General features: G+C 46.4%; 2 protein-coding genes across 3 annotated transcripts; both read left to right on the forward strand.

Annotated features, from left to right (window-relative positions):
- The first annotated feature begins 14,098 nt into the window (after positions 1–14,098).
- On the forward strand, positions 14,099–15,239 carry LOC133926015 (auxin-induced protein 6B-like). Its single transcript, XM_062371746.1, has one exon. It carries the CDS (start codon positions 14,248–14,250, stop codon positions 14,653–14,655), a length of 408 nt encoding a protein of 135 aa, XP_062227730.1. The 5' UTR covers positions 14,099–14,247; the 3' UTR covers positions 14,656–15,239.
- Positions 15,240–21,025: 5,786 nt separating this feature from the next.
- LOC133926017 (uncharacterized) lies at positions 21,026–21,831 on the forward strand. 2 transcript variants are annotated; one of them, XM_062371748.1, is made up of 4 exons: positions 21,026–21,214; positions 21,297–21,479; positions 21,567–21,615; positions 21,751–21,831. In XM_062371748.1, the coding sequence occupies exons 1-4, from the start codon at positions 21,047–21,049 to the stop codon at positions 21,753–21,755; spliced, it is 405 nt and encodes a 134-aa protein (XP_062227732.1). In that variant the 5' UTR covers positions 21,026–21,046; the 3' UTR covers positions 21,756–21,831. The 2 variants fall into 2 exon arrangements, with proteins under 2 accessions (XP_062227732.1, XP_062227731.1); XM_062371747.1 differs by having other exon boundaries at positions 21,027–21,214; positions 21,567–21,633.
- The last annotated feature ends 1,899 nt before the right edge of the window (positions 21,832–23,730 follow it).

Raw genomic sequence — 23,730 nt, forward strand, 5'->3', positions numbered from 1 at the left:
CTATCACTACCGGAGACGGCGTCTTTGTCGAGTGTCCCATACTTTGCCGAGTGCTTTTTATCGGACACTCGGCAAAGAGGGTCTTTGCCGAGTTCCAGAGGTAAAGCACTCGGCAAACATCTGGCACTCGGCAAAGACCCTCTTTGCCGAGTGCCAGAAATAGGACACTCGGCAAAGGAGTATCTTTGCCGAGTTCCAGAGAGCAAGCGCTCGGCAAACATCTGGCACTCGGCAAAGAGGGTCTTTGCCGAGTGTAATTTTTTAACACTCGGCAAACCCTAATTTTTTCCCCCCCTTTTGGCCTCTCCAAATTTTTTCTACGGTCCTCATACAGTACCTGGTACTCTATGTTCCAATGTGGCACATTTCTCGGATTTTTTCTATATTTCTTTAATTCATTTCAATTAATTGAATTTTCTTGGATAATTCAAATTATAACTGCTAGTCATTCGAATAATGAAAAAAAATGAATGGAAAAATGGAAAAATGATATTCATTATTCGAATGACTAGCAGTTATAATTTGAATTATCCAAGAAAATTCAATTAATTGAAATGAATTAAAGAAATATAGAAAAAATCCGAGAAATGTGCCACATTGGAACATGGAGTACCAGGTACTGTATGAGGACCGTAGAAAAAATTTGGAGAGGCCAAAAGGGGGGAAAAAAATTAGGGTTTGCCGAGTGTTAAAAAATTACACTCGGCAAAGACCCTCTTTGCCGAGTGCCAGAAGTCTGGCACTCGGTAAAGAGGGACTTTGCCGAGTGCCGGAAGTCTGGCACTCGGTAAAGAGGGTCTTTGCCGAGTGCCATATTTCTGGCACTCGGCAAAGACCCTGAATTTTTTTTTAAAAAAATCCCGGTTTTCTTTGCCGAGTGCCAGATCGGGGGCACTCGGCAAAGAATTTGCACATGTTTTTTAAAAAACCCCTCTTTGCCGAGTGCCAGATCGGGGGCACTCGGCAAAGCAGGGATTTAAGTACCCGGCCCAGCCGGCCCGCACACGCGCACGCACGCACGCACCCGCCGCCGCCGCCGCCCGCGCCCGCTCCCGCGCCCGCCGCTCCCGCGCCCGCCGCCGCCGGCCCCTGCCGCCGCCGGCCGCCAGCGCGCCCGCGCCGCCGGCCCCTGCCGCCGCGCCCGCTAGCGCGCCAGCGCCGCCCGCGCCCGCCGCCGCCGGCCCCTGCGCCGCCGCCGCCGGCCCCTGCGCCCGCAGCCGCCGGCCCCTGCGCCGCCGGCCCCCGCGCCGCCCTCGCCCGCCGCCGCCGGCCCCTGCGCCTGCGCCAGCGCCGCCGCGCCCGCCGCCACGCGCCGCCGGTGGAGGAGGAGAAAGAGAGGAGGAGGAGGAGGAGAGGAGGAAGAAGGAGGAAGGGAAGGAGAGGAGGAAGAAGGAGGAAGAAGAAGGAGGAAAGAGAGGGGGTGGAGGAGAGGAGGAAGAAGGAGGAAGGGAAGGAGAGGAGGAAGAAGGAGGGAGAGAAGGAGGAGGAGGAAGAAGGAGGAAGAGAAGAAGGAGGAGGAGGAAGGAGGAAGAAGAAGGAGGAGGAGGAGGCGCTCCGGTCGTCGTTGTCACGTTCCCGACGTTTCCGTATCACTAGGTATGCCATACCATCGTCGTCGTAGTATTACTAATGGTTGCGGTAGTAGTAGTGGTAAAGTAGTTGTGGTGGTAGTCAAAGTAGTCGTAGGAGTGGTTGTGATATTGTTATATATATGCGGTTGGATATAATCTTGTGGATGTCGGCCATCGTGCCGTTCATATATATGTGCATGTCGGCTATCGTGCCGTTGGTTTTGTTGCAGGTTTTGGAAACCTCACCGTGCAGGGGAGGTGCTGCCGAAATTTTGTATTAACAGTTTTATATTTCTTTTTTGGCAGAGAAGAGCCAGTCGGAGCGGCGCCGGAGTACCTCGGTGACCCCGATCGCCTTCCTTGGCGCTGCGAGACTGCCTGCACCACGTCGCCTGACTCCACCGCCACCCTAGGTATAACCCATCTTTCCGTATCATGTTGTAGATCACGTAACCTAGTTAGGCGTCTCCCGTTCGAAAGAGATACGGTTGGAAATATGCAGATATTTGCATATCTAAAACCGTATCTGTTTTGAATTGTCCACGTTTTTTGGACAGCACGCGGATGCGTAGGTGGGGTTAGTTTTCATGATCTGCTCCGATCGGAGACAGAGTTTCGGCATCATCTCCCTGTTGTTCTCCGGATACACACTCTCCCTAGCAGGACGTGTATTTGGAGAACAGCGGGGAGGTGCTGCCGAAATTCTGTCTCGAATAGGAGTAGAGAATGGAAACTAACCTCATCTACGGATGCTCGTGTGGGATTAGGACCTAACCTCACCTATAAGATAGTAGGAACGTCGTGTAGATGCAATTGATGTTTATATTACTCGCCGCTATATATGTTAGAGGATGGAGGACCGTGAGTGGATGTACACGGGCCGCGCAAGTCAGGGTCAGGTCACCAATGAATGGATCGACAAGACCGATGCTTTTTTGGAACGGGCGTTTGGCGTGGCTGCTAAAGGAGCGAGTAAAATTTGCTGTCCCTGCAGCAAATGTGCAAACAGGAAAAGACAAACGAAGAAGGTAATGGGGGAACATCTTTGGAAGAATGGATTTACGGCAGACTATACCCGGTGGGTCTACCATGGTGAAGCCGATCGTACGAGAGAGGAGGTGGTGAGGCCACGCGTCGAGGATTATGATGCTGAGGCCGGGGTAGCAAACATGTTAAATGACTATCACGAGGCACAGTTCGCTGAAGGACGTACGGAGGAGGAGCCAGAGGCAACCGCAAAGGCGTTTTACGACATGTTTGCCGCGGCACAGAAACCCCTTCACGGCCAGACAAAGGTTTCTCAACTGGATGCCATTGGACGCATAATGGCGTTGAAGTCCCAGTATAGCCTGAGTCGAGACGCCTTCGATGGTATGTTGACAGTTATTGGCAGCCTGCTTCCGGAGGGTCACCTTCTGCCAAAGAGCATGCACGAGTCACAGAAACTCCTTCGTGCACTTAAGATGCCGTATGAGCAGATACATGCTTGCCCGAAGGGGTGCGTCCTATTTAGGAAAGAATACGTGGAAGCAAAGTACTGTCCAAAGTGTAAATCATCTAGGTTCCTGGAGGTAGATTCTGGTGATGGCCAGAAGAGGCAGCTTGACATTCCCGTGACAATCCTACGGCACCTTCCGTTCATACCGAGGATCCAACGGCTATACATGACCGAGGAATCCGCGAAACAGATGACATGGCACAAAAATGGCAAACGATACAATCCTGACAGGATGGTACATGCATCCGATGGTGAAGCATGGACCCACTTCGATGGCATTCATCATGAGAAAGCTAAAGAGGCTCGTAATGTACGTGTTGCGCTGGCAACAGATGGGTTCAATCCTTATGGAATGATGGCTGCCCCATACACATGTTGGCCCGTGTTCGTTATCCCCCTCAATCTCCCCCCCGGCATATGCTTTCAACGACAGAACGTATTCTTGTCGTTGATAATTCCTGGACACCCGGGGAATAATATGGGTGTGTTCATGGAGCCTGTGATTGATGAATTGGTCCGTGCTTGGGAGGAAGGGGTATGGACATACGACCGAGCTACAAAGAAAAACTTCAAAATGCATGTTTGGTACCACTACTCCCTGCATGACTTCCTGGCGTATGGGATATTCTGCGCCTGGTGTGTTCACGGGAAGTTCCCATGCCCAGTATGCAAGGAAGGTCTGAGGTTCATTTGGTTGCAGAAGGGTGGCAAGTATTCATCGTTCGACAAACATCGGCAATTCCTCCCTCTTGACCATGCATTCAGACGAGACATCAAGAACTTTACGAAAGGTGTCGTAGTGACAGACCTTGCACCACCGATAATGACTGGTGCCACGGTTCGTGAAAAGATAGATGGTCTCGTGGTCAATCCAGAAGGTGGTTTTGTGGGATATGGTGAGCAACATATGTGGACTCATAAGTCGGGCTTGACTCGGCTCCCCTATTTTGATGACCTTCTCCTTCCACACAACATTGATGTAATGCACACTGAAAAGAATGTTGCCGAGGCACTTTGGGCAACAATCATGGACATTCCTGACAAGTCAAAGGACAACGTTAAGGCTAGAGTGGATCTGGCAACGATATGCGATAGACCAAACCAACATATGAAGCCTCCTAGTCGCGGCAAGACATGGAGAAGGCCTAAGGCCGATTTTGTCTTGAGCAAGCCTCAAAGGAGGGAAGTACTAGAATGGATCCAGACGTTAATGTTCCCTGATGGGTATGCAGCTAATCTGAGGAGGGGAGTGAACTTATCTACTATGCGAGTCTTAGGGATGAAGAGTCATGACTACCACATATGGATTGAGCGGCTTCTTCCGGCGATGGTTCGGGGCTATGTCCCTGAGCATGTCTGGCTAGTGCTAGCAGAGTTGAGCTATTTCTTTCGCCAGCTTTGTGCCAAGGAGTTATCTCGGACCGTGATTGCTGACTTGGAAAGAATGGCACCTGTGTTGCTCTGTAAGTTGGAGAAGATATTTCCACCCGGCTTCTTCAATCCGATGCAGCATTTGATTTTGCACCTCCCGTACGAGGCACGAATGGGGGGGCCCGTGCAGGGCCGTTGGTGCTATCCAATCGAGAGATGTCTAAAGGTTCTTCGAAAGAAATGTAGAAATAAATGCAAAATCGAGGCTTCCATTGCAGAGGCATACATTCTGGAGGAGGTGGCGAACTTCACAACAACATACTATGGTGACCACCTCCCTAGCGTGCATAATCCACCCCCTCGTTACAATGCTGGCGAAAATGAATCGAACCTCAGCCTTTTCCGAGGCCAACTCGGAAGCGCAAGTGCATCGACCCCCAAGACCTTGAATCATGAAGAGTGGCGCCATATCATGCTATACGTGTTGACCAACCTTGACGAAGTGGCACCGTACATGCAGTAAGTTCTCAACGAACTTGTTAAATACGCCATCACTATTCTGCATCCAACCCCCTTGTTTCTCGTTGGTACAGGGAATTTCTGGATGAATTCTGGCGTCAATCAAGGGATCCTACCCCGCAGCAGGTAGATACCCTTCTTAGACAGGGTGCGGGAAATGGAATGCCCGATTTCATTTCTTGGTTCAAACGGAAGGTACCGTCTAATTTAGCTCGTACGTAGTTTGACATTCCAAGTTACTCGTACGTGCGAATAATATAACGATGTATCCTGCTTGAGCTTGCAGGGCCAGAGGGATGCGTCTATGTGTGCCGAGTTGAGACAGGTTGCCGATGGCTTTGCCTATAGGGTCAGGTCATTTTCTGGTTATGACGTGAATGGATATCGCTTTCGCACAACAAGCTACGAGCAGAGTCGGCCCAATCGAAGAACCACAAGTTCCGGAGTTTTTACGCCCGGCGTTGATGAGGTCGAGTATTATGGAAGAATTGAAGAAATATACGAACTCAAGTTTCATGGTTCCAAACCTTTTAATCCCGTCATATTTAAATGCCATTGGTTTGATCCTGAAGTAACGAGGCGGACATATTGTAATCTTGGGCTAGTCGAAATTCGACAGGATTCTGTCTTACCAGGAGACGATGTCTATATTGTGGCCCAACAGGCCACGCAAGTTTATTATCTCCCATATGCGTGTCAAACCATAAGGCATCTTAAGGGTTGGGATATTGTGCACAGGGTATCGCCACACGGTAAAGTGCCTGTCCCAAACGATGAAGATTACAACTTAGACCCAAACACATATGACGGAGAGTTCTTTCAAGAAGAGGGACTAGAAGGGAGGTTTGAGATAGACTTAACTGAAGCGATCGGAATGGAAGTAGACAATGAAACGGTTATTGAAGAGGACGTTGGAGATGAGGTGCAAAATGTGAAAGACTTACAAATGCTTGAGCGATTACATTTAGACAATGACAATGGCAACATTGCTCATTCGGATAGTGTTGATTATTTCGACATGATTGATAGTGATGATGAGACTTATGATCCAGCTAATCCCGATCATGAAGATTATTTCTAATACATGTAATACTATGTTATTTTGTAATTACGTTTTGTTTATTTTGCATCTCTTTCTAAGTACTTCTTGTTTATCTGTGCTTATTGGTTTACTCTTTTTAATTGCAGGTGATTGAACAAAGATGGTGGGCGGTGGGATGAGGAAGCTAACGTCCTTGTACCGAAGGACAAGGAGGAGCAGCCGCAGGAGGGAGTCGTCGCGTGAGGAGGAGGAGGAGGAGCAGGTGCCCCAGGAGGACGCCGAGGAGGCGCAGGAGGACGCGCAGGAGGAGGCGCAGGAGGACGCGCAGGAGGAGGCGCAGGAGGACGCGCTGGAGGAGGCGACAGCAGGGGGTTCCGCTTCCTCTAGTTCGTCCAGCGTCTACTTGCGAGGTCCCGCGAGCCTCCCTCAGCGACCGATACCTCGTGAGAGACGCCCGCTGATTCGACCCGAGGGGGAAAAGTAAGTAACTTTAGATGTTATCACTACTTTATATGATATGTTGAATATCAAAATAGAAATTGGACGATTGTTAATCACTTGGGCAGGAACTGGACGATTGTGGCGAGTGGAGGTGCTCACACACGCCAAGTCAATGGCATCCTCGGTCTTCTGTGCAAGGAGCACTTCCCTGGCCTGGTTGAGTACGCCGGAGTGACGGGGCCGGCCTACTCGTTTGACCACTACGCCGCCGCCCCCGATGCTGCAGATCGGGCCCACAGGGTATTCAACAACAAGGCGGAGCGGGTGAAGCAAGAGCTATGGGTAAGTCTTCCTCGCACTACATTCCTCAATACATCGTATTTATTGGACATTCTTTAAATAATGAATGGATACATCGTGTTTGTATGCAGGATTTCTTTAGATGCCAGGACGGACATGAGGCCAGGGCGGATGCGGTGGCTACCAAATGCTGCAAAAAACTCGTCGTGGACATGCATTACGAGGCGCGCATCCAGGCCGTCGTAACTTACCACGGGACCGTCATTGGAACGAAGGTCACCAAAAGGGACGCAAGAACCATGACGCTGACCCGGGACCAGTACCTGCAGGTAAATACAGAACATTAATACTGATTCCTTTTGAGATTAAGTAGGCTTAATTTCATCTTGATGGCCTGTAGATGATTCCTTATTGGTGCGCCGCGCATCCCCAGTGCTGGGAACAGATGGTGGACAAGTGGTGCTCACGCGAGTGGGAGGAGACGCACAACTTGTGCCGGGAGCGGCGTTTGATGATGCCAGGTGTAGCACACCATCAAGGCAGCCGCAACCTCAGCGGATACGCAGAAACATGGGTACGCGAATTCATTTATTTATTCTAACGCTCAATTCTGCATGATTTCTAATCATCTTGCTGTTTTTCTCGCAGTCGGCGTCACATGGTGGCCAGCCTTGCTCCATCTTCAAGGCATTTGCTATGGCCCACAAGGGCAAGGCGACGTCCGACGTCGACTACAACCCGGAGGACGGGCCCGAGGCGTACAGCAATGCGACCGTCCACAACCGCCTTAGTGAGTACACATCGATGGCAAGGGAGGTCCATGGGCCAGAGTACGATCCGAGCACCGAGGACCTTGATGGAGAAGTCGTCATGAGGGTGGGAGGAGGCAAGAAGCATGGGCGATACTGGATTGGCGACGGCGCAATCGACTCGGCCGCTACTCCCAGTCTCTCCCAGATTCGAGCAAGCAGCACGAGCACGAGCCCGGCCATACGACCTCGGAAGGACACTTCACACCACCGGGTGGAGGCACTCGAGGTTATTTCTGGTTTATTCGTCGTTCATTGGTTTTTTCATACCTTTCCTTTGCATTATTGTAACATTAGGGTGAATATATTGTAGGCCCAGCTGGAACAAGAGAGGAGGATACGGGAGCAAATGCAGGCGACGATGGAGGCCGATCAGCGGAGGATGGTGGAGATTCTTCAGTACATTGGCGCCGCTACGGGTGTGACTCCGCCACCTTCGCTATTCGCTCCACCTCCACCTCCACCTCCTCACTATTCTACTCCTGTGAGTATAAATGTTTTAGTTTGTATGTTCATGCTTACGGTCAAACCTAGTGGAGTATGAAAATTTTATTCATGTATGGTATATATTTATTTTGTCTCACACATGCAATCTCTTCTCCTTTGTGCAGAATCAATCGGCGGCATCGAACGATCCTCATGCTTCAGCGAATCATTCACCAAATCAGTTTCATTGACCATCTTGGTGATGATACTTGTAGTTGTTAATGGTACTTCTATTTGCAATTATGGTTGTAGATGATGGAGCACTTGGATTACTTGTGAACTTATTTGTTATATATTGTGAGACATGTGATGTTTGTGATATATATGTGGTGTTGGTGATATGTATGTGCTGTTGATGATATATATGTGATGTTGGTGATGTTTGTTATATATATATATATATCTGTTTGTTTGGATGGGATGTCAAAAACAAATAAAAAAGGCTGTTTTCAGTCACTTTGCCGAGTGCAATGGCCATGACACTCGGCAAAGAGGCCTCCGCTTTGCCGAGAGCCATGGTAAGGCACTCGGCAAAGAGGCCTCCGCTTTGCCGAGAGCCAAGGTGAGGCACTCGGCAAAGATGTCCTGTTTGCCGAGTGTTTGATTCACAGGCACTCGGCAAAGATGGCCTGTTTGCCGAGTGTCATGGCATTGCACTCGGCAAAGCCTTTGCCGAGTGCCCGATAAAGTGCACTCGGCAAAGAGGTCTTTGCCGACAAATTTTTTACCGAGCGTCCTTTGCCGAGTGTAGCACTCGGCAAAGCCTTTGCCGAGTGTATATCGTCCTTTGCCGAGTGCCTGAGGCACTCGGCAAAGAAGCTGTCTCCGGTAGTGTATAGCCAATTAGTCCTAACATCATGTTGTCACTACCACAGAAAAGGTTATCCATGCTATGTCTTCACTGCCGGTTAAAAAATAACTATCAGTGATAACATATCACTACCTATTCGTAAGCTTCGGCCACATATAAAAAGCTGAGCCAGCAAGAATCGACTGTGATAGTGATTAACTCTGCCGATTAGTAATACGAACCGACAGTGATATTAGCTCATCAAAAGATGTACAAACAATAACCGACAGTGATAATGGCTATCACTGCCGGTTGGATTTACGAACCGGTAGTAATACTCAAAATCCTTACGTCTTCACGCGTGCGACTTTAAATGTGAGCGATCTTTGCTCACTCTTTCACTCTGCACGCTCGCTCGCTCTTGCACGCTCTCTCTCTCTCTCTCTCTCTCTCTCTCTCTCTCTCTCCCATCACCGGCCACCTCCACCTCCCCCGCGTGATCCATAAGGATCCATTGCCGCCTCCAGCGCCCTCTCTGAGATTGCCTCCCACACCTACGACCTTGTCCGGGGGGGGGGGGGGGAGGAGGACCCGTCCACCTCGTTTGATTTTGGCATTTCGTCAAGATCCCTGGACAACGAGGTGTGGGATGAGTTCATCAATGAGCCACCGAGGGCCAAGAAGGCTCGGATGAGCTCATCGTCGTCATCGTCATCGGAGGAGGATGAGGAGGAAGATGACGCCGGTGCCGACGATGACAGCGATGACGAGGAGGACACCAATGGCAGCAACGAGGACGATGTTGATTGTCACGTCCCAAAATGCTAATTATGTAATTAAGCGTGTATGATCATCATCGTATGTAATTATACATATTTGTTTATCGAGTGTAGTCGAAATGTGTTTCAAGTACTTTAGAGATGGTTTAGAGCACTTTGGAGAAGCCCCAAATACTTAGAAAAAGGTGGAGAGTGAAGATAAGGGGACACTTAGGAAAATTCAGAAAAAACAACCCTTGTGCTCTGACCGGGCTTACCTGCGGTCTGACCGCCAGGTGTGCAGCCACGTGGGCTTGCCACGTAGACTTACCGCAGTTTGACCAGGAGCATCGGACGGTCTGACCGACAGAGCGCAGAGGCTCGACTTAAGTGAATCGATCACTCTTTCTTACTCTCCCTTTCTCTCTCTCTCATACTCACTCCCTCACTCTCTTCCCCACCTGACCTTAGAGAGAGAAGGAGAACTCCACCTCAACATCCACAACGACCTGAGATCGACGGTGGAAAACTCCCCAAGCTTCCAGGGGACTTCCCCGAGCTCCTCCCCTCTTCTCCCTCGCAGGAGGCACGCTCATCCAACCTCAAGTCCGCACGCCACTCCAGAGCCCAATCTCTAAACCGGAGCTTCTTCGGAGTGGATCGATCCACTAGGAAGCTGTCATACATTAAGGTGAGGCATCCCCTACCATTTCCCAGTTGTTTTCAAGCTCGATCTAACCCTCATGTCGTTTAGACCCAAATTCAACCTAGCCTAGATCCAATCCATGGGGATATTTTGAGTTTAGCTCGGTGAATATTGTCCAAATCACTTTAGAAACACTCCACTAGTCCCATAGAGCATTTAATACCCTTCATCGTCGAAGGTTTCGCCGGAGTCCTCGCCCGTAACCCTGCAAAAGAGTTGCCGACAAGGTCTGGCGGTCTGATCATCGATAGGTCCGGTCTGACCGCCAATTAGGGCTGGAGAATTCGAGTTAAAAACCCTATACAGGGGTCAGGCCACTACTAGGGCCGGTATGACCGCTATACAGCAGTCTGACCACCAGTATGCCTGCAGTCTGGCCGCCAGAGACCAAAACCTTCTGCACGCTGGCGGTCTGACCGCTAGACTCTAGAACCTAGATGGACTTAGGTTAGCTTATCCGGGGTTTCAAACTTCAAAACCCTAATCACTTAGTGATATTTTACAAATATTTTTGAAGCACGACACTCTAGTATTATTCAAGCATTCATCATGTGCATATTTTTCCATCGTTTATTATTTATGCAATGGATTCTTATTCCGTTTAGAGCGTTGCGCCGACAATCCAAGCGAGTGAAGGTGACGCCAATCTCTCGGAGTTTCGCGAGTGTTGTGCGGGAAGTATCAAGCAAACCCCAGAGCAGAAAGGGAAGCATCTAGGCATATTGCACTATTTGATTGAATTGTGAAGTCTAAATTGTTAAGTTATGTGTAGCAAAAATGGCCGTATTAGACCATGATTGTGATTTTGATGATTAATAACAACATACTCATTGGGACTAATATGTTTGTCAAGAATATATGTTAGTATATGTTCTACATAATCATGTGACCTTTTCTTGCTAATAGCTCAATGCACAATCCTTGGAGTCGGGCTATTTATATGTGATATATATGGATAAAGTCTTGCGAGTACCTTCGTACTCACGCTGCCTTTTCAAGTTCTGCTGGCGAGGAAGAGGTAGTGTTTGGCTACTTCACGCCTGCCGATGTTGGTGGCGGGCCTGAGTAGGTAACTACTCTCGAGTGGCAAAGCTTTTAAGGAGGAACCTAAGGGCATATGGCTCCACTCTTCTTTTGTTGTCTATAGTTTTATTTCCACTACGTATGGTCTAACTTTTTGTGTAAATTGTTGTAAATTGTTGAATGCTTAAGAACTTGTAATCTAATGTTATTTACTCACTCTTTCTTAAGCTTTTTTGTGATGTTATATGTTAGAAAGGCATGTGTTCTGATCTTAGGCACCAAACACGTATCGGGACTATCAGAATGTTATTCCAGTTAATCATTGAGGTTGTGATTAAGCAAATGTTCCTCCTGATGATTAATTGGAATACTATTTGGACGATTCCTCACACCGATAACGACGATGAGGCCACGGACTTCCGTTAGTGGGTAGAGTTTTAACTCAAGCATGACTACTAGCTAGTTAGCTAGGTTAGTCAACACACGTGTTAGAGTTTTACGCAGTTGCCTGCATGACGGTAGCTTTTGCTGTAATTAGTATAAACTATATTAATACAATCATTAGTAATGCTAATGTCCTTTAAATTAATGCATGAATGTTTATTTTTATTTTTATTCTTTTATCTTGTATTGAGTATCATTGCCAGTTCATAGATAGAATCGGTGGTGATAAGCATACAAATCGATCAGAATGAGATCAAAAACCGACAGTGATAAATTGTATCACAAACAGGGAGTGATAATCTTGGATTATCACTGCCACTTATTCATTGCCGATTTAAAACCGGCAGTAATGTCAATTTTAAACGGGCAATGATGACCTTTTCTGTAGTACTATGTGCATAAATAGCAAAACAAGCAGGTAGTCAAACACATACTTAAAGTTGTATGATAAAAGTAAAAATCTCTTGTATTCTTGCTTGAGCGTAGCCTTGAATATGTACTCTCAATAACCTTCGGCTTTGTTTTAACAGGTTCCTAGTTTACAAGTCTCAGGTTGACGAATCTCATTGCTTGATCACCATTATTTTTGCATGTCTGTATCTCCATTCTAGATAAGAAATAAGTTAGACATGAAATTTAATGATACAAGAATATGTACTATAAATTATACATACTTACAATGTCTAACATCTTATTAGAGAAACATCGATGGCGACTTGCGGCAGTGGTGGAGCTTCAACAAAAATTAAGAGGGGGCCGGTTCAAAAGATTCATCAACAAACTTATGTAAAAAACTAATTTATTACTTTATAAATATATATTTACTGAAATATAAGTGCATTACTAAGTGTTTTTTAATGACAAGGAGGGGCCAAGGCCACCCATGGTCTCCATTAAGCTCTGCTAGTGTCTTGTGGGAATAACTAATACAGTTTTGAGAATTCTACCCAGAATTTGTCATTTTGTTTCGGGAAAATGTTTCTCTTTGAATACGACGGCAATCATTTTTATTAGTGTATCCTGGTTGGACAATAGCTATATGAAATAAAATCACACAATAGCTATATTACCAATATGAACAATAGCTATATAAAAATCGATATGAATAATATCGAGGTTGGTGGCGGCTTCTCAGTGGGTGGCAGGCTTAGAGGAAGGTCGTGGTGAGGCAGGGGCCATGGGCAGTAGAGGATAGCTGGTGGGCGGTGCTGGTGCTGGGGCAAGTGGAGACGGTCTGGCAGAGCCAGGTTAGTGTGGTGGAGAGAGCGCCATCAGAGACTGGTGGAGGTAGGTGGGAAGCGGGGGAGTAGAGCTGTCGAGGGTTAATCGCTAACAATGTTTCCAAGGTGTACCGGACGATGGACGCATGATCAGCGTTTTCGGTGGATGTGTGTGTATGTGTGTGTGTGTCGAAGGGAACTCAAGAACACAGGAAATTATCCAGGTTCAGGCCTCCCATGGGATAACTGACTTACGTCCTGTGCATTTTCTTATGACTTGGATGAACTTATTCCTGAATCCGTTCCCTCCTTTACAAACCCGGTCCTCCTCTCTTTATATAATAGGAAGAGAGAGGTACATACAAACAGACTATGTCAAACCCTGAGACTGGCCTAACACTGATGGAACTAACTACTTCTAGCCTATGATGACGAAGGATAGGCAGGTTTGCCCTACTCCAGTCGATCGATACGTCTTGTCTCGCCATCGCGCGTCACACGCTCGCTTGTGAGGATAGCATTAAATGAGATTAGACTAGTTATGTAAGTACCTATCCCGTGACCAGTAAGGGCTGGTCACGGAGTTTCCTTGCTGGTCACGGAGTTTCTTTCTGTGATCAGAGGACTGATTGCGCGAGTCCCGCCTGGTCGCGCGGTGGGGCTACGGTGTTGATAATATCAACTGTCAACAGGCATTTGCCGGTGTGGACCCCTGATAAGACACCCCCTTATTCTTTACACCGATAAGAGGCGATATTAGAAGACGAGGGTGTCAAGAGGTTAAAGACGGTTGTAAGCATCCAACAACCTAAAACCATCATAAAAAAAAGAAAAAAAATCAGCCGGTTGAAATATAGCGACAGCCTTATAAAAAATGCACCGGTACTACGGAAACTATAGATACTTCAGTTCACGCCAGTGGTAAAAGTTTCTCAAATTTGAGTGCACAAATTCTAAAATGGCAAAGAAAAAAGTAATGGATGTAAAAAGAAAGAGCATTGTATGGAGATCAATTTGTCGATAAAAAAGGCAGCAGGGCTCCTTTACCGAAAACTAATCATTGAACCAACCTCCATCGATTTGAACACTTAAACTAACAAGAGAGGCTCAGAAGTCACGAGCAGGTTGCTGAGGCTCACACCCCGAGGTCATCCCTCCCTCCTCCAAGCTTCTCCTATATACTCTCACCTCATTCTCAGTTCTTCACACCAACCAGACCCAGAACACATCAAGCAATCTTCAACGACATCAGTGCGGTGCTCATCAGCAATGGAGGAGCAACTGCAGCAGCAGGGTGGCCGGGCGAGCAACAAGAGCAGGGACGCCGTGCGGCTGCAGCAGCTGCTCAAGAAGTGGAAGAAGCTGGCCACGGTGTCGCCGTCGTCGTCGGGCAGGAACGGCAAGAGCAGCGTGCCCCGGGGCTCCTTCGCGGTGTACGTCGGCGAGGAGATGCGGCGGTTTGTGATCCCCACCGAGTACCTGGGCCACTGGGCGTTCGTGGAGCTGCTCCGGGAGGCCGAGGAGGAGTTCGGGTTCCGCCACGAGGGCGCGCTCCGGATCCCCTGCGACGTTGAGGTCTTCGAGGGCATCCTCCGGCTCGTCCAGGGCAGGAAGAAGGAGGCTGCCGACATGTGCCGGCGCTCCTGCTCCTCCGAGACCGAGATCTTGTGCAGATGACGCCATGAAAGCAGGCCTGACGTCTGAATGCTCTGCTCTGATTCTGTGAAGGAGTGGCGGTTCTTTCTTGCTTCTTTTTTCCTCGCTCCTTTCTTGGTTGGTTCTTTCTTTCTTCTTGATTTTTTTTCCGAAGAAAGGAGAAGAGGTTGCACAGGATGATGAGATCTGTAATTTGTACAACAACAGGAGGAGATGAAGGGTTGTTTTTTTCTTGTTCACAACAAGGATCTAGTGTAAGACAAACTAATTAAGGCTCTGATCTTGTTGTTCTTCTGCTGCTAGCTTTTTCTTTTTTCACAACTTATTGGCAGTGCATTTCTGTTACTCACATTTTCATTGAGAGAGAAACTGAAACTAAGCAACTGACCAATGGCAGAAACTGAAACCAAGCAGCTGTTATAATATTTCAGATGTCCCATTGCATAGTACTGCAAGTCTGCACCTCAATTTAGATAGAGTTTAGATGGTAGATTAGAAGTAGTTCACACTGCATAGTATTTGGAGGTGGTCGACATAGAGTTCTTTGCCAAAAATAGATAGCAGTTTAGCAATATGATGTGGGTTGGATGATATTTCATACATCATGTGACATATTATTTGTTTTATTAAAATTTTATTTTATGGCTGATATGATATAATAATAAACCAGGCTACTTGTATCTCACGGTAAAGAGGCTTAAACAAGTTTCTATTTTATATAAAAAATAGGTGTTGCTATTGGCATTTTTTTGGAGGAACTATTGGCATATTCTTAACCATCGTACTCCATATGATGTTAATAACAGAAAGAAAAGAATATTATAGTACATATTCACATGGCAAGCGCACCTGGCTTCACATCAACAACACTTGAGGGGATACTCTGTGAATCTCTGCACACTACCGGAAACGAGGCCTATATCGAGTGTCTACGTGTATGCCGAGTGCATTATATCGGGTACTCAGCAAACAGCTACCTACGCCGAGTTCCTAACGAAAGCACTCGGCAAATAATTAGGCACTCGGTAAATTCATTAAAAAACACTCGGCAAACAATAGCACTCGGCAAAAAGAGAAAAAAACACTCGGCGAATTCGGGCACTCGGCAAACAACGCGCCACGTGTCCCTTCGTTCGGCGGCTGACGGCGAGTCTCCCTTTTGCCGAGTGTCGTCTAACGGACACTCGGCAAACATGTATGTTTGCCGAGTGCCCGATATTAGGCACTCGACAAACTATTTTTTTTCTTTATTTTCTTTTTGGTTTCCTTTTGTTCTCTTTTCTTTCTCGTAATAACAACCGACCAAGAGCCGCCACACATCGATTCCGGTACTACTGCAGTATGGTTTAAGGATGATATTATTATGAACTTGGAGTTAGAATTCAGTCGTGCTTCAAGATTGAGATGCAGCAGATGTGGACTCCTGAGAGTGGCCCTTGGAATCAGTTGTGCTCTAAACATGTGTCAAAGATGCTACCGTGTGATGAGCTGAGCTCACAAACAAAGGAGAATGACAATTCTTCTTGCTTGCCTTAAAAAAGGAATTTCTCTGCTATATACTATCATTCTAGCTGTCATCCAGACAAAGAAGGAATTTTTAATGCTTGCCAAGTGGAAGAAGCAAAAGTTGTCACATACGATGCTTAGAAACCGAAGCATCTCCGAAAAAGAATCGTGATTTCGAGAGGGAACGGATCAGGTTTGAAGCCAAAGTGATGGTTGAATCATCGTTTGACCTTGAAACTTTTTCTACACTCAACATACAACATAGAATATTCCATGTTAAACTTTGGCATTTTTCTGGGTCCGTTTACTATTTTTAATTCATTAAGTGCATTTCCTGGCTTTTAATGGATATAAGTCAAATTTGATCTGCAAGTACATGAAATAATGAATAAAAATGGGTAGAAAAATCATATTCATGTTGTTGAGTCTATTTTTAGGCCTTACCCAAGAAATGAAAAGAAATTTGAAACATCTGGGCGGCAACACTCGACCACCAACATGTAGCTTATTGGTTTTCTAATTCTAAAAAAAACAAACGAAGTCTGAAAAACATGAGACTTGCCATAGTGTCATGAAATGATACGTAGAGGCTGTGATAAAAATTTGAGAAGGTTTCGCAAAAGTTATCATGTACGATGCTTAGAAACTGAAGCATCTCCGAGGAAGAATCGTTGTTTCGAGAGGGAACGGATCAGGTTTGAAGCCGAAGTGACAGTTCAATCGTCGTTTGACCTTGAAACTTTTTCTACACTCAACATACAACATAGCATATTTGATGTTAAAATCTAGTATTTTTTGGGATCCGTTTGCTATTTTTAATTCATTAAATGCATTTGTAGCAAAAAAAAAAAATTCAGGTGTTTGCCGAGTGTTCTTGCGTTTACACTCGGCAAACAAGCGCTTTGCTGAGTGTTCTAGATTTGACACACGGCAAAAACAGACACTCGGCAATTTCACGAATATAGGGTTTCCCATCCCCGGCCGCGCGCGGGGACAGATCTCAGAATTTATTTCCTTCTCCCCGGCCGCAAATGCCACCTCCCGCGCCCCAATCCTCCGCTGCCCTCCCCCTCCTCCCAGATCCCCCTCCGCTGCTGCCGCCCCGCCTCACGCCGCCGCCCGACGCCGCCTCGCGCCGCCCTGCCCGCACCGCCCCCCTCCGACGCCGCTCCGCGCCGGCCGCTCCGCCTCGCGCCGGCCAGCGCCACCCCGCGTCGACCCGCGCCGGCCAGGTCCCCCTCCTCCGCCTCGCGCCGCCGCCCGACGTCGCCTCGCGCCGCCCCGCCCGCGCCGCCCCCCTCCGACGCCGCTCCGCGCCGGCCCGCTCCGCCTCGCGCCGGCCAGGCCCGCCCCGCGCCGGCTCGCTCCGACGCCGCCTCGCCCCGCGCCGGCCAGCTCCCCCTCCTCCGCTGCCGCCCCGCCCGCGCCGCCCCCCTAGGGCTGCGATCTTCTGTCGACTGCGACCTCTTGCAAATCAGCAAGGTATGTGGCCTCTCCATGCACACCAATTGTTTGTTCAATTGCCAATTATTTGTTCAATTGCCATCAACGTTGTAATAAAAAAAACTTCATTGTACTAGAATAAATATAATATTTTCCATTCTTAGATGGCTGCACCAAAAATAGATATAATATTTGTCATTCTCACAGGGTTTAAGACGTTCTGGTTGGAGCATCTGTAAGATTGGCATGATTGAAGCCTTGAAGGTTCAACACAAATACTAAAATTTGCAGAAGGGATAATTTATTTCCAACAATTAAATAACAACACGGTGGTCAGGTATATTTATTCAGTCTTTCATGGTAGCTAGCAGCACGTTTTCGTACATATATGTCGTAATTTCTCACTTCATGATATCACTCTCACTCATCTATATGTGAACGCACTCACAAACCGGTTCAGAATTAAGGTAGATTTTTCTCAAATTACTTACAATACGAAATCAAGGATTGATGTAGGTTGGTCTCAGGAGAGATCTTGGACTTTCTGGGGATGACCTGCCGCACCGATGGCTTCATTGAGGTTCTTGCTGGTGGACTCATGGGGCCCTAGCCCAAAATGAATGTTTGGAAAATGCGCCCACTGAAATAAATAAATAAATAATCAATATAGTGACATCAACTAAGTTGGAGCAGTCTATATATTGTTTTATGTACTTGTATACCTTAATTAAAATTTTGAAGGAAAGAAAAAAGAAGATGGATGCTGTGGTCGATCTATTGAATAAGATATTGGCTAACTCGATCATTGTATTCTAGGTAAGCGAACGGTGGTATACAATAGTCTGTAATCTAGCATTAATTCATGAAAACTAGGCGTGAAAGTATCAAACAGTTCTAAGAAAAACAAGTAATATTCAACAAATCATTATTTGAAAGTACTTAGGGATCAGAGAAATCATTAGTCACCAAATATTTTAAAAGTTGTTTTCAAATGAGATGGTTTTGACATTTTGTGGAGATAAATTAAGAACATGCCATCCTCTAGATCTGATTATTTTTTTGTAATATTTAAACAACTTTAACACCGTTACATATATAAATATATGCATAGATGTTGAGATATACACTTGTCTTTTATTCAAAACATGTACTTACAATTTCCCAAAAAACATGTACTTACATTCTTTGCTGCCACTACCGGAAACGAGGCCTATGCCGAGTGCCTACGTGTATGCCGAGTGCATTATGTCGAGCTTGCAATTTGTTAGAAATAGATTAAATACTCCATCCAGTATTACCTCTTCCTATCTAAATGAAAAAAAAAAACAGCAAGCATCTAGATAGCAAGGTACTCCGTCGACATTAGTCTTTGGCAATAAGCAGGTGTTCTGCAGAGACAGAAATAAGCAGAGTGTACTTTTCCCAGATTACATGTTCGCAGTTCCATAAACAGAAAAGTAGCAGTCTGACCATCTACTTAAATGAAATCACATAAATGTCAATTTTCTTCTTGCTATCTACATGAATTCTATGATGACCAATTAAAGAGATTTCTGTAACAAAGAATCGGAAAACCGTGACCTGCTCATAAGCTTTCGTCCCTTTGTGGGCATGTGTTGCTGATAGCACATGAAGTAGATCATATGGGGTCCTCGTGGCAATACTATCCGGGGAATGGGTTATGAATTAGTCTTTAGATGGTTGTATCCTCCATATTTGTCATGCCTGTGTTGTTGTGTTGTTATGTCAGTTTTGCTATTTATTACAAATGAGGTGCCGCTGAAATTTTAAATTTTGGCTAATTTAGGGTTTAGGATGTGCATGTTGCGTAACCTATGCGTCTCCCGTTTGAAAGAGTTATGGTTATAAATATGCAAGTCTTTACTCGTTCTCATAGGAGGTGATTGAAGCATGGTGGGCGGTATGAGGAAGTTGACGTCGCTATACAAAAAGGCGACGGGGAAAGCCACGGATGCAGGTGACGGGTCCGGAAAGAGACCCCGGGGAAGACCTCCAGGAAGGCCAAGAGGCGGAGGCAGGGGTGGAGGAGGTCCTTCTATACCTGCTGTTGAGGAGGAGACTGAGTCGCCTCTAGGTGCGACTGAGTCTGAGTCTGACTCGCCTATACCTACGGCTGCGACTCAGTCTGGGGATGAGGAGGAGCAGGTAGAGGAGGAGCAGGTTGACCAGGGGGGTAGCTCTAGCTCTACTTCTTCTCGTGTGTGGCTGCGTGGTCCTTCTAGCCTCCCGAGGCGACCGGTGCCAATGGCTAAATGCCCGCTCATTCGACCAGATGGAGAGAAGTAAATGGCTCTCTCTACTCTCACTATTTTTTTGCCTTTGTATCTTCAATATTTCAACACATACTAATAAATTGCCTTTACACTTGTGCAGGAACTGGCTGAGGGTTGGAGAGGGTGACCACTCACGCCATGTAAACGGCATCCTTGGACTTTTGATCAAGGAGAAGTTCCCTGGCATGGTTACTTTGGGCGGAGTAACCGAACCGGCATACACATGGGCCCATTATGCAGCCGCGCCGGACGCCCGTGACCGGGAGGAAAGGGTGTTTCCCAATAGAGCCGAGCGGGTGAAGGCCGAGCTGTGGGTAAGTTTCTTTCGTACTACATTAGTCAATACTAATCGCATGGAAATTATTTAACTAATGACTGGATCCGTCGCGTCTATATGCAGGATTTTTTTAGATGCGAGCCGGGCTTAGAGGCTAGGGCAGCTGCTGTCGTCGACAAAGCTGCCAAGAAGCTTGTTAAGGATATGCACTACGAGGCGCGCGTCCAGGTAGTGATCAAATTTCACGCGGAACACCTTGGAGCGAAGGTGACAAAAAAAGACGCTAGGACCATATCTCTGACCCGAGAGCAATACCTGCAGGTAAAGTACATTAAAGCTTATTATTCCTTAGATTACTAACACTTAATTTCTTCTTCTTATATATCATGTACTTGATTATTTAGGTGCCTCCGGGGTGGTGCGCAGGAGACCTTCTGTGCTGGACGATGATCGTGGAGAAGTGGTGCGCTCCCGAGTGGGAGGAGAGTCACAATGCTTGCCGGGAAAGGCGATTGTTGATGCCTGGCGCGCCACACCATCAAGGCAACCTCAGCCTGACTAGTTTCGCGGCTAGATGGGTATGCAATAGCATCTGTTGTTCCCAAGCTCAGTTCGCCTTAATTTCTGTGCGGGCGTCCCCTTTATAAATGTTATTGCTTTTCTGTTGCAGTCGGCAAAAAATGATGGTCAGCCTCTCTCCCAGTTCAAGGCTTATGCTTTGGCCCATAAGTCAAAGGCGATGCACGGGGTTGCATATGACCCGAATGACCCGGCCTCAGCGTACAGCAATGAGAACGTCAAGGCTCGCCTGGATGGATACACATTGATGGCAAAAGAGGTCCACGGCCCAGACTTTGATCCGAGCGAGCATGATCTTGATGGGGAAGTGGTTATGAGGGCGGGAGGAGGCAAGAAACATGGCCGGTTCTGGATTGGCGATGGCACACTCGATACGGCCACCACTCCCTCTCTCTCTCAGCTTAGAGCTCAGAGCACGAGCTCAGGTCCGGGTATACGTCCTCGCCCAGAGCCTACACGGATTGCGATGAACGAAATCCAGGTTAGTTCTATTTCATTCATCCTCCACGATCTTTACATGCTTTGCATTGGAACGATGATGAGATTGCGATGACATACTGTAGGCCCAGCTGGATGAAGAAAGGAGGCTCTGGCACGAATTAGAGAGATCGTTCGAGGAGAGGATGGCGGCAGAACGATCCCAGTGGTATGCGATGATGACGCCCCTTTATGCTGCAATGGGCCAAACTCCACCACCGATGCCAACCCCTTCTCGTCCACTTGCTCCACAGGCTCCACACACTCCTGTGAGTTAGTTTATAACCTTGTAATCACCATTATTGCCATCCCTACAACCATAGAATGTTGTGCTAACTATCTCCTCCTTTGTGCAGTATCCATCAGAGGGATCGAATACGCCTGGAGCTGGAGGTTCGCACATTGGTACTCCACCTCACTTTGGTTTGTTCTCCTCACTTTGAAAACTTACTTTTGTAACCCCATATCCATACTTAGCATTTCTGTTTACTTTCAAATGCATACTTCTTACTTAGTGTTTCTGCTCCTTGATTGATGCAGGTTAAGGTGGTAATCAAGTGTGGAGTCTGTTACGGCCTGCAATATTTTCTTTTTGTTTGGACTATATTTTGCTATCTTGTCACAACAATTTGTGATGTTTATGTCACTTGCGATGTTTATGCGACGGTTTATGTGATGTTTATATGAATGTGGTAATCTGTGAGATATATATAAATTGTTTTGAATTGCAGCGACAGTTTTGAATCTGGTATGGATCAATTGGCCGTCTGGTATAGAACAGTTTGCCGAGTGTTACACTCGGCAAACAAGGATATGCCGAGTGTTACACTCGGCAAACATGACACGTATCGCAAGGCTGTTTAATCTGGCATTTTGGATGCCAGTTTGCCGAGTGTATACACTCGGCAAAGAGTGCTATCTCGGCGCTATTCTGTACTCACTTTGCCGAGTACCCTCCAATACACTCGGCAAACGTGACATGATTTGCCGAGTGTATTCCACGGACACTCGGCAAAGAGGCCATTAAGGCCCTAGCGCCGTTAGGTCATTTTTTTTGGCCGAGTGTCGTATTTGGCTCTCGGCAAATATGATTGCCGAGTGCTCGATATAAAACACTCGGCAAACAGCTGTTTGCCGGCACTGTGTATGCCGACAGTGTTATGCCGAGTGTAACACTCGGCAAACACTTTGCCGAGTGTTTTTAGCGCTTTGCCGTGTGCCCTGGACACACGGCAAAGTATCAAAATCCGGTAGTGGCATCTGCACCTGAATCCTGAGCTACTAAACCAGCATGTATCAAGTCCATTTTGTTAAGTGTATGAAGTTACAGTAGAAACAACCTATCTTAATCAGATAACAGAACTAACTAAACTTTCCATGTAAGTACTACTGAACGTTACTCCTCTTATGAGTCAGACTGAAAGAAGATTAAATTCCACATCTTCTCTTCTCTCTTATGCTGGCAGACTGCAACTAATCAATTCTGTCATCTCTTCTCTCCCAACTTATACAATATGTACTCTGAAAATTCCTGCTGCTGTGATTGATTACATTGATAGAGCAATGAGACACTGCTTACGGAGAAGGTCTGATATTAATGCAAAAAGCAATCCTTTAGTAGCTTGAAAAAAGGTGTGCAAACCCAAATCCAAAGGAGGTTTAGGTGTTGTCAATCTCAGAAATCATAACAGTGCTCTTCTGCTCAAACATCTGGATAAATTTTATAATCAAAAGGGCTTACCATGGGTTAAGCTGATTTGAGGTTCTTACTACAAAAATGGTCAGGTACCTCATGCCTCCAGTGAAAAAGGCTCCTTTTGGTGGAAAGATGTCCTAAGGCTTAATGTTTTGTTCAGAGGAATTGCTGCTTGCTCTTTTGGTTGTGGAAAAACAGTGTTGTTCTAGGGTGACATTTGGAACAATCACCTGTTACAAGAAAAATTCTCAAGACTTTTCTCCTTTGCAAAAAACAAAAACATCTCAGTGGCTGATTTCCTGATAAATAACAGTATAGAAAGGCAGTTTAACACTCATATTTCTGCTCAAGCCTATGATGAATATATTAAATTATAAGAACTTATTCAAAACCTATAAATACAGGAAAATGCAAAGGATATTTGGCACTACTTATGGGGTTCTCAGATATATTCATCCAAGAAATGTTATAATTTACCTTATAATCATATATCTCCTCATCAACCTTTCAAATAGATCTAGGACTCTAAATGTTGTAACAAACTTAGAGTTTTTTCTTGGCTTCTCTTGATGGATAGACTCAACACGAGGAACATTTTGAAAAGGAAAAACTTCAAAGTGGAAAATGAAAATTACAATTGTGTTCTTTGCAGACTACAAATTGAAGAAACGGCTTTCTATCTCTTTTTTGGTTGTAACTTCAGTATGAGGTGTTGGAATTTCATTGATATTAATTAGGATTTCTCCAAGCCTTTCTTTGATATGTTGATCCAAGCGAAAAATACCTTCAGCTGCTCTTTCTTCGTGGAAATCTTTATTATTGGA

The sequence above is a fragment of the Phragmites australis genome, chromosome 8 (genome assembly GCF_958298935.1).
Source record: "Phragmites australis chromosome 8, lpPhrAust1.1, whole genome shotgun sequence".
Lineage (NCBI taxonomy): Eukaryota > Viridiplantae > Streptophyta > Magnoliopsida > Poales > Poaceae > Phragmites > Phragmites australis.